The following is a 17,531-nucleotide window of genomic DNA, read 5'->3' as shown; positions in this document are numbered from 1 at the left end:
ACCAAAAAAAAAAAAAAAAAGGGAAATTATAAACAAAGAAACAAAGATTCAGGAACCAAACAGGCAACTGATGTTCTCTTGGTGGAGATGTGAACTGGTCCAGCCTTTGTGGTAAACAATCTGGGACTATGATCCCAGCTACCTAAATTGTACAAACCCTTTGGCCCATCCATACCTTTACTAGGCCAACAACCTAAAGAGGAAAAAGACTCATATAAAAATATTTATAATAGAATCTAAAGTGAAGTGACCTACTTAAGAATTGGATAATGTCTGAGCAAATTATGCTATATCAACATAATGGAACATTATTGTGATGCATGACAAAAGGGATGGTTTTAGAGACACTGGGAAGATTTGTATGAATGATGCAGCCAGAAGTGAGAAGAATCAGGAAAATTTATCCAATAAGGAGGTTAAACATAAAATAACAAATCATTCTGAAAGACTTGTGTATACTGTTCCATATAATGACCTGCACAGCTCCTGGGAAAGAGGTAATAAATTCAGGATTCACAATGATACACATTTTTTTTTTTTTTTGGACATTTCAAGTTTTATTGAACAAAAAATAAAACATGGAATTCGAGTTCACAGAGCAATGCAGCTCTTCTGCTGAAAGTGAATCTTGTGCTCTATAACCTTATTAACATTTACTATGGAAAAGGCATGGAATGTCTAAGTTATCTCAGCAGCCAAGGAAAACAGGGATAATTTATGGGGACTCAAGGAAAAATGGGGCCAGGTAACATCTAGACATATCCAACATGCTTCCAGCTCTTATTCCCTTAAATTCAATAGGGCTAGACTGACTCCCATAGATTAACAGCTGGTATTATGGAAAATTGCTCCATGAAAAAAGCTTTAAAAAAAAATTTCCTATTCCACTGAAGTACCATTGAATTTTTAAAATTCAGTATTTTTGAGTATGTCTACATGGAAAAAAAAAATCAAAAGCAGTAACACCGATAATCAAAGGCCCGAAGCTGGGCTTAGAGAAGAGGCCATGCACTGTTCTCTGACATCACTATTTCTGCAATGACATTTTCTTGTCTAAGCAGCTTCTCCCGCTCGGAATGTATCTCACCTGGGTTGGGGGGGTGAAGGGGGGGGGTAGACAGAGATGGCCGAAATAGTCAATGATCAGAGGGAAGCGGCTCATCACCAGCCGCTCCTTTGAAGCACTAGCAGTCACGAAACAAAAGGGAGAACTTCCCCCCAGAAGCACACAGGACAAGGTCACGACCCCCACCCCCCTCCCACCGCCACCCGGGCTTCCTCCTCCGGCCCCTCCCCCGCCGCACAGTCACGGGGGGGGAGGGGGGGAACAGACTCGCAGCCCCTGCCGGAGGCCAGACGGACCCGGCTCTGCCAGTGGCTCGGGAGGGCGCACCGAGGATGCTTTTGTTACCACGGACAGGCATTCTAGACACACAGACACCACGAGGACCGTCGTTCGCGGTCCCTGGACCGACTGGAGGGGGCTAAGCTAAGGACTGGGAAAGCACGACAGGGACACAAAGGGCCGCCGGGCCGGGGGCCGCCCGCGGGGAAGCCGGCCCGGCTTAAGGGGCAGAAAGGGGCGACTCTCGGGACGGGGAGCCCGTGTTTTCCTCGGGAGGAAAAACGGTGAGGGTGCAGGCGCGGATGCCCCCGAGGGACTCGGGCAGGTCGAAGACCTTGTGCCACTCGTCCTTCTCGGGGTCGTACTTCTGCACGATCTCTACCATGCAGCGGTTGTTCCACGAGTAGCCGCCCACCACGTAGATCTTGTCCTCGAAGACGGCCACCCCCACGTCGCTCTGGCCCCGCAGCATGGCCGCGATCGGCGTCCACTGGTCCAGGGCCGGCAGGTAGTACTCGCAGCTGAGCACGTCGTCGTAGTCGCTGGTGCCCCGGAAGTGGTTGCCTCCGATCACGTAGAGCTTGTCGCCCACAGTACACATGCAGTGCAGCCCCCGCACCGTGGTCATGGGGGCCTTCTGCGTCCACTTGTCCGTGTCCGGGTCGAAGCACATGAGCTCCTTTTGGAAAGTGTCGTGAGTGATGCCCCCCGAGATATACATCAGCCCCCCGTAGACCGTGCCCGCGTGGCCGTAGTGCGGCTCGCTCATCTTGGCCACGTAGCTCCACTCGTTCAACCTGGGGCTGTAGCACTCCACGGTGGCCAGCTCCCCGGCCGCGTTGCGGCCCCCCACGGCGTACAGGTGGCCCTTGAGCGCGCTCAGGTGGAAGAAGGTGCGCTTCTCGTTGAGGGGCGCCACCAGGATCCACTTGTTGGAGCGCGGGTCGAAGCGGAAGACCGTGTCCACGGCGGTCTTGCCTTTGGTGTCGTAGTTGCTCTGGCCGCCCACCACGTAGAGGAAGTTGCCGATGACGGCGATCCCGTGCTGGTAGCGCGGCGCGTCCATGGGCGCCAGCGCCTTCCACTCGTTGGCCTTCTCGTCGTACATGCGCAGCTCCTTGCTGACCACCAGCTGCTGCCGCAGCACGCCGCCCAGGGTGACCAGGTGCGTGCTGTCCGAGCGGATGGCCGTGCGCTCCGACTGCATGACGGGCTGCATGTAGGGCATCATCTGGTAGTTGCTGGCCTCCAGCAGCAGGTTGACGCAGGTGTTGTCGGCGCGCATGAAGTCCACCGTCTGCACGTGGTTGATGAGGTCCTGCGGCGACATGAGCGGGAAGCGGATGTTCTTCATGAGCTTGGGCGCCAGCTCCATGCGCGGCTCCTCGTGGCGCAGCCAGCGGCACGCGGCCTTGAAGAGCTCCAGCTCGCCGCAGTGCTTCAGGCTGTTGCTGGCCAGCGCCGCGGCCAGCCGCTCGAAGGGCAGCTTCTCGAACTCGCCGCTGTGCAGCAGCGCCGGGAAGTTGCGCAGGATGAAGTTGTTCACGTACTTGTCCACCTCGGTCAGGTTGTAGGTGTTGGCCAGCCGCCCCACCTCCACGCAGTTCTCCAGGGACACGCCCGAGATGAGGAAGACCTTGCAGAAGTCCAGGGCCGGCAGCACCTGCAGGAAGCTGGCCGCCTCCAGCGTGTCCTGCAGGTTGTCCATGGTCAGCGACAGCTTGGCCGTGTAGATGAAGTCGATGATCTTCTTCAGGCCCACCTTGTTCACGCCGTGCAGCTTGATGCACTTGAGGTCCTGCTCCTTCATGCCCCCCGTGAACATGGCCTTGAAGTAGTCGCTGGCCGAGGCCATCATGGCCCGGTGCACGGGGAACGCCTCATCGCCGTCGCCGGGGACCAGGCTCACGTCGCACAGCAAGCCCTCCCCGCGCAGCTGGTCGAAGCCCCGCAGCACCACCGAGCTGTGCGTGTTGCTGCGGAAGAACCGGGTCGTGCCGGCCTTGGACGACTGCAAGTGGGCGGACACGCCCATCTCGCCGCCGCCGCCGCCGCTCCCCAGAGACGCCTTCACGTGAGCCTCCTCGTCGGGCCCCAGGCACCGCTCGCCGATGGCCGCCAGGAGCTCCCCTCCGGGGCCGCAATGGTCCATCCCCCCGCGCCGCTGCCCTGGTCCGCGGAGGGCCCGGGACGAATGCTGCTGGCGCCGCCGCCGCCGCCGCCGCTACTGCCGCTGCTCAGGGGCTCGGGCTCAGCTCGGCTCCTCTGCGGGCGGGGGAGGAGAAAGAGGAGGGGGAGGGGAGGGGGCTGCGCCGTTCGCGCGCCCGCGGGCTCGGCTGGGGGGGCGCGCTGAGGTGCGCGGGGGGTGGGGAGAGCTGGGGGAGGCGCTGGCTTGCGGCCTCCTGCCGGGGCCCCCTGCCTTCCGCGGCTGGCGCTAGGCCGCTGCGCCTCCCGGGCCGCCGCTCTGGATCCTCCGCGGGCCTCGGGCTGTTCCGCGAGCCCTAGCCTGCCGGGCGGTCCCTGGGGGTCTCCGGGCCCCGCCGGAGTTGAGCCCCCGGAGCCCGGGCTTTCCTCCTCCGGCCGAGAGTCTGGCTCTGGGCCCCCGGCCTAGGAGCCGCTGGTGCAGCGAGAGCCTCCGGAGCTGGCTCTGCTGGGGCCGGGACCGCGGCGGCGACTGCGGCGGCTGCTGTGGCTGGAGCTGAAGCCGGGACTCCTGCTGCTGCTGCTGCTGCTGCCGCCGCCTCTGCCGCCGCCGCTAATGCGGAGACGAACATTTCTGGTCGGGATAGCGGGGAAATTTGTTTTGCTTGACTATGCGCATCGGTTACCGGCGGGGGGGGGGGGGGGGGGGAGGAATCCGGGGGGGAAGGGGGCAGGTAGGAGGGAGGGAAAGATCCATGCTTGTTCCTGACAATTAAAATCACTTTTAAAGAAAAAACAGTCCGAGGTCTCTTTTGCAATTACGTTTAAAGAAGAACGGTGGTTTCTTTCAAAAAGTGTTTTCGAATCTTTTGTTTTTACATCACTTACATCCCCAAGGTGGCTCCCTTCCCCCCTCCCCCCTCAGACGGCTTTTGTTTTTACTGAGAATGAAGAGAAAGAACAAATATCTGGGCCAAACTAGCCAATAGATCAACCAATTCAGACCGGATATGGAGTGTTCAGGACACACCCACAATGCTCCCCCTCTGCAAAGAGGTGACTGACAGAAGAGCATCCTCCTCCTCCTGCTCCTCCTGCTCCTCCTCCTCCTCCTCGTCTTCCTCCTCCTCCTCCTCCTCCTCCTCCTCCTCCTCCTCCTCCGGTGGAGCTAAGCTTGCTCGGTGTAACGGCCGCATTCTGGGCTAAGTTGCTTAATTTTTACTGCACATATCCGCTTCCCCTTTGCTACTAACTTTCGGGTGAACGCTAATTCAAACTGACCCGAACTGAGAAAAGGAGCAAATTGTTTGGTGTAGCTCCTTTGAAAACACTTGTTACCTTTATCATTCCCTTCCATTTACCCGAAGCCTCCAATCTACTGACCAAAGTAATCAGAAAATCTTGAGGTAAACATTTCACATTTAGCTGAGTATAATCTGAAGCAAAGGACAGATACAGATCTTACAGGAATTTCTTCCATGAGTAGCGATAAGTGAAAACAACCATAAGCATCTCATTAAATGCTTAGTGCTAAGCACTAGGGACTGAGTAATCAGGAAGAGGGAGGGAAAATTGGAGTGAGCATGTGCAGAACACTAGGCTGATGCAATGGCAATATGGAAGTGAATTTCTTGGGAAAGCGTGATGATGTGTAATGGAAGTGCCAGGCTTGGAGAGCTGGAGGAGCAAGTGCAGACATTTTCCGTTTCCAGTATGCTTACCACATGGTTAAGAGACAAACTGTTGATTGGTTGGAACTGGGATCCAAGGCATTGGGACCTTTTGATTGGGAGGAAAGGAGGCAGGATAGAGGTGCGTTAGCGCTAGTTCTCCTTTTTCAAAAAAAAAAAAAAAAAAAAATTAAGATGGCTAGAAGGATCCTCAGTCAAGCCGGACAGTTGTTTATGTATTTAAAGAAAAACAAAAAAATGAATAAAATATTAACACTTTCAGGCATAATCCTCTCCCTCTATTTAACAATATATGAAAATGCTCATTTCATCTAATACATCCTTCCCTCCAAAAGTATTTTATTTTTCCAAATATATATAAGATAGTTTTTAACATTCATTTTTTGTAAGATTTTGTGTTCCCAATTTTTACCTCCCCCCTCCCAAGACAGCAAGCAACCTGATACAGGTTGAACATCTACAATCATTTTAAACATCCTTTAAAAATTAAAATTTTGTGGAGGAAAGCTTGAATAAAAAATGAGTAGATAAAGAAAGGAAGTAAAAATAGTATGCATTGGTCTTTATTTAGAGGTTTTTAATTCAATTCTTTATCTGGGGGCAGATAGAATTTTTTATCTTGTGAGTTCTTGGGGATTGTCTTGGATCATTGTATTACTGAGGATAGGTAAAATAGAATATTGCTGTTGCTGTGTGCAATGTTCTCCTAGTTCTGCCCACCTCACTTTATTAGTTCATGTAACTCTTTCCAAGGTTGTTTTTTTTTTAAATTATCTTCCTATCATTTTTTTTATGGCATAACAATATTCCATTACAATCATATACCACAATTTATTAAGCCACTTTTCAATTGATAAGCGTCATCATAATTTTTAATTCTTTTATTTAACATATTTTAAGTTAAGAATTGAAAAGTGTGGGGCAGCTAGGTGGCAAAGTGGCACTTGCCCTGAAGTCAGGAGTACCTGAGTTCAACTTTGGCCTCAGACACTTAACACTTCCTAGCTGTGTGACCCTGGGCAAGTCAGTTCACCCCAATTGCCTCAGCAAAAATAAAATAAAATAAAAAGATGGGAGGCAGAAAAATAGGATAGAGAATCACTAGGGGAATAGAATGATTGCCTCGTTTCAGTTAGGGCTCAGTTTAGATAACAAATTTGTAGTGAGCTTAGTCAATTGGTTAAATGGAAACATTGATCACTGGGGGCTGAGTAGGGATTATGCACTTAATTATAGTCTCAAGACATTGACATTACAGTCAGCCACCTTGAAGTTTTGGGATTTTCTCCTACTCCATTCAGTTTCACACAAATAATAGGAAAGGAGAAATATGCTGGGAGTAGTTCAGACTTGGGAGTTTGACATTATGCAATTGCTGATAGGAGACAGGAGCCAAGTATTTGAGAGGAAAAAATAAATCCAAGTTGAGCTTTGTCCCTCCCACCACGGGAATATCCCATTTCTCTATAATTGTGCCAGATTCCCAACTGGTTAGAACTGGACTGTGGCTAGACTGTTGGGAGCTCTCAATTCTACCTTTTTCAACTTAATGGAACATGCAGAATTCATCCCCTTCTATGAAATTCTTCCTGGTGTGGGATGCATTGTGTAGAAGGCCACAATTCCTCTTTAGGGTCATACTGTGGGGCTGGAAATGGCACAGAACACAGGGGGAGGATTTGGTGTTGATGGGGGAAGACTTATTTACTTGAAAAGAATCTCTTTTTCTGGGGAAGTACCCGAGTGGATCTCAGGCAAATCTTGGCTTTTTTGTAGAGAAGAGGACCTTTTTTTGGATGAGAACACAGAGCAAGTCTGGATAATTGGTCACAGACACATAATCTTTTGGGAGAAGTTTCAGACAAAGGGACCTCAGAAGTCAAACTCTCGTTGAATGCAGAGTTAAAACAATTTCTTCACATCTCCATGGAATGTTTATTGACAGCTTTTATCTATAAACTTCTAGGGGAGAGCAACCATCTCCTATGGCAGATTATTTCATTTGGGATGTATGTGTATTGTGTGTCCACAGAGGTCTGTTTAGATGGGGCTAAAAAGGAGGTGCAGATAAATATATCTAGAACATCATTTACATATATCCCTCTTCAAAGGAGACTGATTTTATCCTGGAGAGGAGCATGAGTTTGGGGCAATAAGACTGGCTACTCTGCTCTTGGGAATAGAATTATATCAATCTGTCTTATTCTAAATATTGTTAGCCTAGGGGACATGATTTTTAGTTTAAGCTGCACTCCTGATCACTATGCCTTAACAAGGAAGGGAGGCCTCCAGCTTTAGATTAAAAAACTTAATTCCTTTCTGTTTTTCAGGTGCACATAGACTGTTTATACTGGATTGCAATAAACCAATTTGTCCAAGCCCAGAACAAACAGAAATCAGAGAAGTTATAGTCTTCCTAAGAGAGTGAGGCTGATGACGTTGCCTCATTTTAATCCACTTTACTTGAAAGCCATTGGTCCTCTTCTAGAATGAAGGATGAATGACAGATCAGAGTATACTGGATAATACTAGTGAAGAGGAAGAGAAAGAGAGTGCTAAATGTTAGTCAGGGGATATTCTTGAAATTTCTATTGTGGCCATAGCCTGCTTGATAAATGTGTCAGAAAATATGAGCAGAAAGTTTTCAAGAAGAAATTCAAGCTACCTATAACCATATGCAAAAAAAAATTCTCTAAGTCACTGATAATGGGAAAATACAAAAGAAAACAACTCTGAAGTTCCACCTCATGCCTATTAAATGGTTGAACTTGATTAAAAAGGGAAAATGACAAATGTTTGAAGGCCTGTGGAAACAGATAGCTATGCCAGTAGTGCATTAATGTATGAAATGGTCCAATCATTCTGGAAAGAAATTTGGAAATGTTCCCCCAATGTTATTAAATTTTATATATTTTTCTTTTTGACTCTAAGTTCACTATTAGATTGGTACTTTCAAAATATCAAAGGAGGGAAAGGAATAGCAGTTCTTTTGGACATGGCAAGTAATTGGAAATTGAGGAAGTGCCTATCAATGGGGGAAGGGCTGAATAAATATATAAATGTCATAGAAATACTAGTGATGTCAAAAAATGATGAAGAGAATGGTTTCAGAGAAACTTTGGCCACATTTGTATGGATTGATGTGATGTGATGTAATGTGAACAAAACCAGGAAAAGAATTTATAAAATAATATTATTGTAAAGACAATCAACTTTGAGATTCTTAGGCATCTGATTACAGTAACCAATGACAATTCTAGAAGACTTCCAATGAAACCTGCCATTCACTTCCTGATAGGGAGGTGATTGACTTGGCAAATTGAATTATTTTTTTCCCTTTTGTTTCTCTACACATGCTCATAACATTTTATTTTCTCCTGCTTTCTCAATGAATGGAGGGAGGGGAAGGAAAGGAAGAAAAAAAAAAACTGATGTTGTCTGAAAAAAATTATTTTGATTAAAAAAGAAGGCCAGTATAGATCAGTGAGAAAACTCTACTGGAGGCTTCTTGCCAAGCTGACATGGACCCATTACCAAATGTGTCTTGAGTGTCTTGTCATCCAACCATCTCTGAAAATTACCTTCTATCCCATATCCTCTTATCTTGTTCACCATAACATGAATTATTTTATCAACAGCTTCGTGAAAAATGCAAAGACTCGGTACTTTAAAAAGTAAAATTCCTTTATTGTCAAACTTTACATAAACGGGGACCATAGGGAACAGTACAAAGGGGTTAATTTGAGAGAGGAGGCAAAGGAGGTGGCCCCTCAACCCCACCCTCACACCCACCCCAAGGAGAAGTGACTTATGCAAGGTGGTAGAGCTGGCAAGGGAGAGAGCCAGCAAGAAATTACTCCGTTCCTTGGTATAGGAAATAGAAGTTAGGGCGTCGTGCAGGTTCCGAGGCATGTCTTCGCCTGACTGTTGGGGGGGATGTGGCTAAATCTTCCAGAGAAAGGGAGATAGCTCTGTTGAGTCGGATCACTGGGGTGCAGGTTTTCTTCTTCGCCTTGGGTTTGCTTGGCAAGGGAAGCAGAAGCTGGCCTATGCTCCAACTGAGCTCTTCATCAGCTGCTGTCCGTGGTCCTGTCTCCCAGGGCCTAAACCATTGTACAAGTTCAGCCTGTTCTGGCCCTGGAGGAACATAGTTCCACATGGACACTCCGAATCTTTGGTGGGTGTCTATCTTCCTATACAGAGGTTCTTGGACCACCTGGAAAGGAGAGGAGAGAGGTACACTAGTGTCTTTTCTCTGAAGGCTAGGACTTCTTTCTGGTTGGAGGAAGTACCACCTTTGTCCAGGCAAAGTGACACCTGAAGTTCCTTGATGACCAAAGGCTTCCCCTGTCCCTCCCAAGTTAAGACACAGGAGATTCCTGTCTATACCTCTGGGATGGGGTCACATGTAGGGAAGGTGACAGGTCCCTCCTCCCTCCATACCCCTTAGGAACTTACTGAAGAAAGCATCAGATCAGAGAGGCTGGTAGGGAAAATAGGTTCTGACAGGACTGGTTGGCTTTGGGCTGGGACTACTCCTCATGGAAGAATAGGACTGGAGAGGTAAATAGGGGTGGGATAGGATATACTTACTTGGACAGGGGAGGGCCCCTGGGTGCTGCTGCTGGGCCAGGAAGCTCCTGTTGGGGTTTCTTGGGAGAATGAGGACATTTCTTGATGGAGGAGCCAAAAGGAGACATGGCCTGTGGATGATGAAAAGGCAGAGAGAGAAGAGACTGAGAACACACTAGTTAAGGAGGAAATTTTTTTTTTAAGTACAAGAAGAGTCCTAGCAAAGTCACCAGACTGAACTCTATGAATGTCTTCTCCAAGGACAGGGTTTCTGTCTTAGCTGAATGAAGGATGTTTTTGAGAGCCCCATCTCCAGCACTACCTCCTTGGATTTGTACATGGTGTAGACCCTTAGTAGAAACTTGATATTTTGATCTTACTCCTATGTGAGTTGGTGGGATTCAGGATATCTCTCAGTCTTTATCAGCTTATTCTGGGATACATATACTTAAAATCCTTTCCAGCCAAACTTCAAATCTAGGCACTTTAGGGCTCAGTATCTTTGAAGCTTTCAGCAAAGATTTGGGAGGTTTGAGAGTATTAGAAGACTAGACAAATAAGCAACTGCTGCATAAACGAGGACAACTCTCGTTGCTAGCCCCTGGGATGGGGTCTTGAAGTGCAGATGTATCCAGGTTGGGGCAAGTGGGGCTCAGGGTGGGCTTCTTGGGAGAGCAGTCATTATAGCTTACCTGAGGGAAGCTGTAAGGGCTGAAAAGGAGAAGCTGACTGGGAAGAATAAGCTTCCATCACTGGCTCTTTCTGAGAGTTCAAGCTTCTGGGTTCCTCCTTGGATTGCAGTTTAGCTGAGAAAGAAGGAAGACAAAAAGAGGTAAGTGGATTGAAGGTTGTTCAGAGAAGGCCTTGTCTTTGCTACCTTTGCTGTCTCCAGATCCGGATCATGAGAGTGTCACAGAAGTTTCCGGGATTAAAAGTTGATAGTTGAAACTGGCAAAGGAGGGATCTTGAGACCTTCAAGTTCCGAATACAAGGCTATTTCCATTATATCCGGTTTCTATCCCCTTCCTCCCACTGTATGAACTTGGGGCTCAAGCGAGCTCCCTATACCTAGATTCACCTCTGCCCCCTAGTTTCTAGTTTTTCCCCTGCTCAAGTCAACAACCTTCTTCCCTTCATAAGAGTTGCCATTGTCCTGACCCTTTAACTTACTTGTGGGACAAAAGCGTTGATGAAGAGTCAGATCTTCAAACTTGAAGGTTGTGAGTGCTAGGCTGGTCCAGTATCTTCCTGATTTCAGAGATCTCCAAGTGCTTTCTCCTTCAGAGCTCCAGTCTGAGGGCTTTCTGAGATCCTTGGTGGGGCCTTGGGCTTTTAAACTTTGGCAAACTGAGATCAGGGGGTGGAGGCTTGGTCTTCTGTTAGAGCCCAGCCTGTGAGCAGTCACTAACTCCTGAGTTGTCACTTAGGAGGTGCTAACTGCTTCATAACCCAAGTGAATGCAGGGTCTGATATAGATCCCTCAGGCACTGAGCTCTCATCTGTCTAGCTCCATTCTTCCCTTAAGTGGCTTGGCTAGTAAGAACCTGTGAATACTTCTCACTGAGTTCTCACTTGGCAGTCCCAGTTCCTAACCAGGGTTATTTGAATGAATGAGAATCTGTCACCCAGAAAATTTTTTTTTGGGGGGGAACCAAAGATTTTTGCTTGGAAGGTCATTGGAGAAGAACATGTTTTGGATCACAACTAGGGAAGAGCAGGATGTTTGATCAACATCCAAGAGTGGGCTGAAGAAGAGGTCCAGAAAACCCCCGGGTCCCCTTTGTCTTCCCCAGCCTGAGAGATTCCCGAATTCTGGTAGGGAGATGAGGCTTCTGCTTGAAGCACAACACAGAGCCGATTGGGACAGAGGTTTAAGAGAGGTACACGCAGGGCTGGAGGGCTTCAGGTCTGCAGTGACTGTTTCACAGAAGGAACTTGGGGCTGGACAGTGAAATGTTGGTAGGCTTTTCACAATCAGAAATGGAGGATATAGCCACCCTAGAGTGGTCTGTCTGTAGGTCCAGGGCAGACTGTGTAGACTGGATTCCAAGGAGGCAAGGGATTAAAATCCTGAAGTGAGGAGCCATTAGGAGATGGAGGAGGAGGATATAGACTGGAGACTGAACAAGGCTGGATGTTGGAGGTGAGAGAGCCCAAGCCCTTGAAGCTTTCAGTGTGGATGAGTCTGGAGAGGGGAAGCCCTGGCTGACATGTATGGGACACCCTCTTGAGGCACGTGGTGCCTTTTTTTTTTCTGATGCAATTGGGGTTAAGTGACTTGCCTAAAGTCATGCAGCTAGGAAGTATTAAATATCTGAAGTTAGATTTGAACTCAGGTCCTCATGAATTCAGGGCCGGTGCTCTATCCACTGTGCCATCTAGCTGCCACATGTGGTGACTTTTTATAAGAGCGCTGCAATGGTGGCAGGCTGCCTTCCCCCCCCCCCCCCCCACACACACACACATAGGAAAACTGGTCATTGGAGAGGAATTGTCAGATCTGCCTCAAAAATGTAAAAGGATGATCAGAGCAATGAGGGAGCCAAGGATATCAGGTCTGTGGAGACAAAGAGGGAGAGACTGCTGGGGTTTGCCCCATGTGGGGAGAAGGCGAGGGCTAAGGGGGACACAGAAACAGGGAGCAGAGTATTCTCAGGAAGGAGCCAAGTGCCTCGGGTCAACAAAAATGTACAACATTTTCCATGAGGACATCCCTTTATTTTCCAATTTTAAAAGTAGGAATACAAAGGATTACACATTGTGAACAGTTAGAGACCTCAAGGATCATTTAAGAAGCCTCTCATTTTAGAGAGAAGAATACTGAGGTTAAGGAAAGGGAACTGACTAAATCAGGGTCACAACATCAGTAAGGCAAAAGTAGCCCAGCATCTGACCAGACCTCTTGGGGACAGGGGCTGGGCCCCGGGCCCATCAAGGGTTATAGGTAAGCCTTCTCTTGGCCTTGGGATGGGACCTGGCTGAGCGCCTAGGAGGGGATGAGGCTGATGATCTTTGGTCTGGGGGCTGTCCGATCATCTGACTGGGAGTGATGTAGGCCCCTGGCCCCTGGAGTTGTGGAGGCCCCAAATCAGGCAGAAGCTGACCACTGGAACAGGCAGAACTGCCTTCTATTTCTGTACTGAGTCCTTCCTCCAAGGGCTGCAAGCATTGCATGTTGTGGACCTGGGCTGGCCCAGGGGGCCTTTGGGGGGCCTGGTTCCAGAAAGATACTCCCAACTGCAGGTGAGAATCCGAGTTCTTGTTCTCAGAGTTTTGTATTATCTGTGAAGGGAAGAGAAGATGGCAGGAGTCATTGCTCAATCAGGGTTATGGGTCCTCACTCAGCTCCAGGATTTCCTTTCCCTCTGTGGGAGGAAGCACCACATTTATGCTGGGAACATTGTGGATGGCTGCCTTAGGGATTCTTGAGTCTCTCAAGATAAAACATGAAATTCCTATTCTTAATGGGCTGGGGTGAGTACAGTGTCTGGGGAAGACCATTCATAAGACATGTTTTGTGAGCAGGCATCTTCCTGTGGAGACTACATATTGCAGAGAGTAGAGGGAGACTGGGGTGGTTCAGTAACAGGGTTTACTTACCTGGGCATAATCTATGTCATTCTGAGCTGAGAAATGCCGGGTGGAGTTCCGTGGGGAAATCTGGGCCTTTTCCTGCTTGAGCAGGTCAAGTGGCATTTCACCTGTGGATGGAGAACTCAAGTCTGTATGGAACCAAAAGCAATCCTCACCAAGACCTGCCTCGGGAATTGGTCATGGAATTCAAACATCCAAGGTCTGGACCAAATCCCTCCATCCTGTTCAAACCTGGAGCAGCTGAGACTTTGGCAAATGTTTGAAAAAAGCGTCCCCTGATCCAGCAGACTAGTAAACTCTGTCAGAAAGGACATCTGGTTGTTGTGTCAAGAATTATTTGTTGATGAAGCCATGCAGGCTGTGTGATTCTAGCTTCCTTATTTAGATGCCTGCTTGCCCCTTTTCCAATATCATATTATAAAATGTTATCAGGAACTAAAAGTAGCTTCTCTGACACATATTGTAGATTATGCCCCTTCTTCCCTTTGTGCATGTGTGAAAACCAGAACATTTGCCATTTCTCAATTGATAAATGCTCAAAGAATATGAATAGATAAGTTTTCGGGGGAAGAAATCTAAGCTATCAATAGCCATGTAACAACATTTGCTTCAAATGCCTAATAATTAGAGAAATGCAAAGTTACAATGCAGTGGCTCCTACCCAATTAGATTGCCAAATTTGACAGAAATGGAAACTGACAAATGTTGGAGGGGCTGCAGGAAATCAGATTTATTAATTCAGTATTGGTGGACTTGTAAATTGGTTCAGCCATTTTGGAAAAGTAATTTGGAAATGATGCTCCCCAAAAGCCCTACACTGTGTGTATATTCTTTCTTTTGTTTTTTGCTGAGGCAATTGGGGTTAAGTGACTTTGCCCAGGATCACATAGCCAGGAAGTGTTAAGTGTCTGGGGTCACATTTGAACTCAGGTCGTACTGACTTAGAGTTGGTGTTCTATCCACTGAGACACCTAGCTGCCCTTGTATATATATTCTTTGATCCAGCAGTCATTGTATTAGGCCTTTTCCATAAAGAGATTAAAGATAGAGGAAAAGGATATTAATATACAAAAAAAATCAATAGCAACTTTTTTTTTTAAATGGCAAAGTATTGACAACTAAGGGAATGTTTATCCATTAGGGAACTGTTGAAGGAATTATGATGATCTAAGAATTTAATGGAATACTTTCATGCATAAGAAATAATGATAGGAGGGGCAGCTGGGTGGTGCAGTAGATAGAGCACCAGCCTTGAAGACCTGAGTTCAAATCTGGCCTTGAACACTTAAAATTTCTTAGCTGTGTGACCCTGTGACCCTGGTCACTTAACCCAATTGCTTCAGCAAAAATAAATAAATAAGTAAATAAATAAATAAATAATAATAATGATGATGATGATAGGAAGTATTTCAAAGAAACCCAAGAAAACTTATATGAAGTGATACATAATGAAAGGAGCAGAACAGGAACCTAATTTATCTGATAGTAACACCATCATAAAGAAGCAACTTTGAAAGCCTTAACCACACTGATTAATGGAAAGGATAACCCTAATTTTTTTAAAAGTATAAACATATTTATACAATTGTCTTGCTGCACAAGAAAAATCATATCAAAAAAAGAAAGTAAATGATTAAGAAAATAAAATGCAAGTGAACAACAACAAAAAGAGTGAGAATGTTATGTTGTGATCCACATTCAGTTCTCACAGTCCTCTCTCTGGATGTAGATGGCTCTCTTTGTCATAAGATTGGAACCAGCATCAGTCATCTCATTGGACAACTCTAATTTTAAGAGGGCTGACAAGATGGCAAAGATTGTTCCCTATCTTCTAACAGACAAGTGAGAGTCTAAAATTGAATCAATGAATACATTTTTGTACATGACAAATGTTTTTCTTTTTCTTTTTTAATAAAGCCTTTTATTTTCAAAACATGTGCATGGATAATTTGACAACATTGGCCCTTGCATAGCCTTGTATTTCAGATTTTCTCCTCCTTCCCCCCACCCTCTCCCCTAGATGGCAAGCAATTCAATATAGTACATGACAAATGTAGTAATTTTTTTTGTTTGACTGTGTATTTTTGTTACAAGTTTTTCCCCCCTCTTCAGGAGAATTGGGAGGGGTAGAGAAAGAAATGCTTGTTAATTGAGAAAAACTGTTAAAAAAAAAAAAAAGAAAGAACAAAAGAAAAAAAAGAAAAGCTGAAAATTTGTTCATCTCTAGTTCTGTGGTGGCTTTCTTCTTCCCCAAAGATCAATGACAATGGCTCAGCAAATCCCATCAGGCAGTTCTTTTAACACCCCTAGATGTGACTTGAGCTTAGTGTCATTGAGATCCCCACAAAAGCTTTGAGCAGCTCCTGTTAGGGGCACAAAATAGCAGATACATTAAACTCTGGGTTTAATTGGTGAACATCCCTGAGGAAGTCTATTTTGCAGAGATGGGTGCAGCATTGGAGGCAGAAGGGAGGGCTGGGAAAAGTGTTAGGGTTTCTTTTTCTTTTTAAATTATATATTTTTTCAAACAAAAGTCTATATTCTCTCTCTTTCCTCCTACTCCTGACTTGGGAAAGCAAGAAAAACATATGACATGCTGCTATTCATCCTTCATTTTCAAAGAGGGCCAGTGACCTCACAAGGTGACTTGGGTTTAAGTGAGGCAATTGCACACAGTTATTAGCTTCCCTTTTTCTTGCAGAATCCTCTAAGTCCAGTGGCAAGTCAAAAGTCAGGACAGCTGCTGATGACTCGGGATAGAATGGAAGACCTGGGCAAGCTTAATGTTTGACCAGGCTCTAAGTGCTCCCCAGCGTTTGGGTAAGTTACCTCCAGGGCCACTGAAATAAATTATTTTCATCCTCTGCTGGGTTTGAGGCCTGTGGGTTACCTTCCACCCGGTCTAGTCCATCTGCCAAGACAGTTTTCCTGGAGTGTGGCTGCTCTGCCTGCTACAGCTCCTCAGAGTTGGGTGATGAGTGGACACCAAAAGGAGGAGCAGCCCTCACTGCAGATATGTCAGTCTAGCACTCCTGGGATGTGTATTATTCATGCAATATACCACGTGTAAATTACCTGTACATGTGTACTGTATCTCATTGACTGTCAGTAACAATGTCTCAGTCTGCATTTTGAATTGATAACTTGTCATTCAGGAGGTTCTAGTCAGTCTGCTTCGTTATGAACTTGGAGTTTCAGTGGCTGGCTATGTATCGATCAATTTCTAAAACTTTCTAAGTTGTTTTTGCAATACTGCTATTACATAAATTCTTCTCCAGGTTCTATTCACTCTATTAGTTCATAAAGGTTTTCTCAGCTTCTCTAAAACCATTCCCTTCATCATTTCTTATAGCACAACAGTATTCTATCATATTCCTAAGCTCTAACTTGTTCAGTGATTCCCCAATTGATGGTACCACCTTGGTTTCTAATTCTTGACCACCTCAAAAGTGGTGTTATAAATATTTTTGTATATATTGGAGTTTTCCCTCTTTCTCTGGATTCCCTTAGCAGCTAGATGGCTTAGTGGATACAGCACTAAAGCCTCAGACACTAACTAGCTATGTCATCTGTTTGCCTTAAACCAATGAAGAGGGAAATAGCAAGTTATTTCAGTATCTTTGTCAAGAAAACTCCAAGCATAGCATGGTCCATGGGATCATGAAATATTACAGACATTACTCAACAACATAGGGTCAAGCTATAGCGGATATGGGGGTAATAGAAGGGAGCCCAGGATAACCTCTAGGTTGTAGTTCTGGTTGGTTGGGAGAACTGTAGTCCCCTCTACTGGTAAAAGAAGTTAGAAAGAAAGGAGGGTTTGAGAGGGAAGATAATGTTTTGGACATACTGAGTTTAAGATGACTACAGGACATCCAATTAGAAATATTTGCTGGTTTTGCTGAATCAAAGGATAGGCAGAGTTTAATATTTTTTGTAGCCAAAGTTCCAGATTGTTTACCGTAATAGCTTTACTAATGCACAGCTTTACCAATAGTGTATTCATTTTCCCACAGTCCTTCTAGCATTGTGATTTTCCTTTTTGTCAAATTTACCAACCTAATGGGTGCAAGGTGGAATCTCAGTTTTAATTTGCATTTCTCTTAATTATTACATTAGAAATATATTAGAAGATTTTAAAAAATATGGCTACTGATAGTTTGAATTCTGCCCTGCCCCCCACTGAA

The 17,531-nt window shown here is 46.1% G+C and overlaps 1 protein-coding gene across 1 annotated transcript; it reads right to left on the bottom strand.

Annotated features, from left to right (window-relative positions):
• Positions 1–528: 528 nt before the first annotated feature.
• Positions 529–4,183, bottom strand: LOC141551493 (kelch-like protein 13). Its single transcript, XM_074283196.1, has one exon. It carries the CDS (start codon positions 3,495–3,497, stop codon positions 1,566–1,568), a length of 1,932 nt encoding a protein of 643 aa, XP_074139297.1. The 5' UTR covers positions 3,498–4,183; the 3' UTR covers positions 529–1,565.
• Positions 4,184–17,531: the final 13,348 nt, after the last annotated feature.

This window comes from Sminthopsis crassicaudata, chromosome 1 (genome assembly GCF_048593235.1).
Source record: "Sminthopsis crassicaudata isolate SCR6 chromosome 1, ASM4859323v1, whole genome shotgun sequence".
In the NCBI taxonomy this organism is placed as follows: Eukaryota; Metazoa; Chordata; class Mammalia; order Dasyuromorphia; family Dasyuridae; genus Sminthopsis; species Sminthopsis crassicaudata.
Note: the sequence above shows the minus strand (reverse complement) of the source record. Positions and strands in the feature narration are given on the sequence as shown.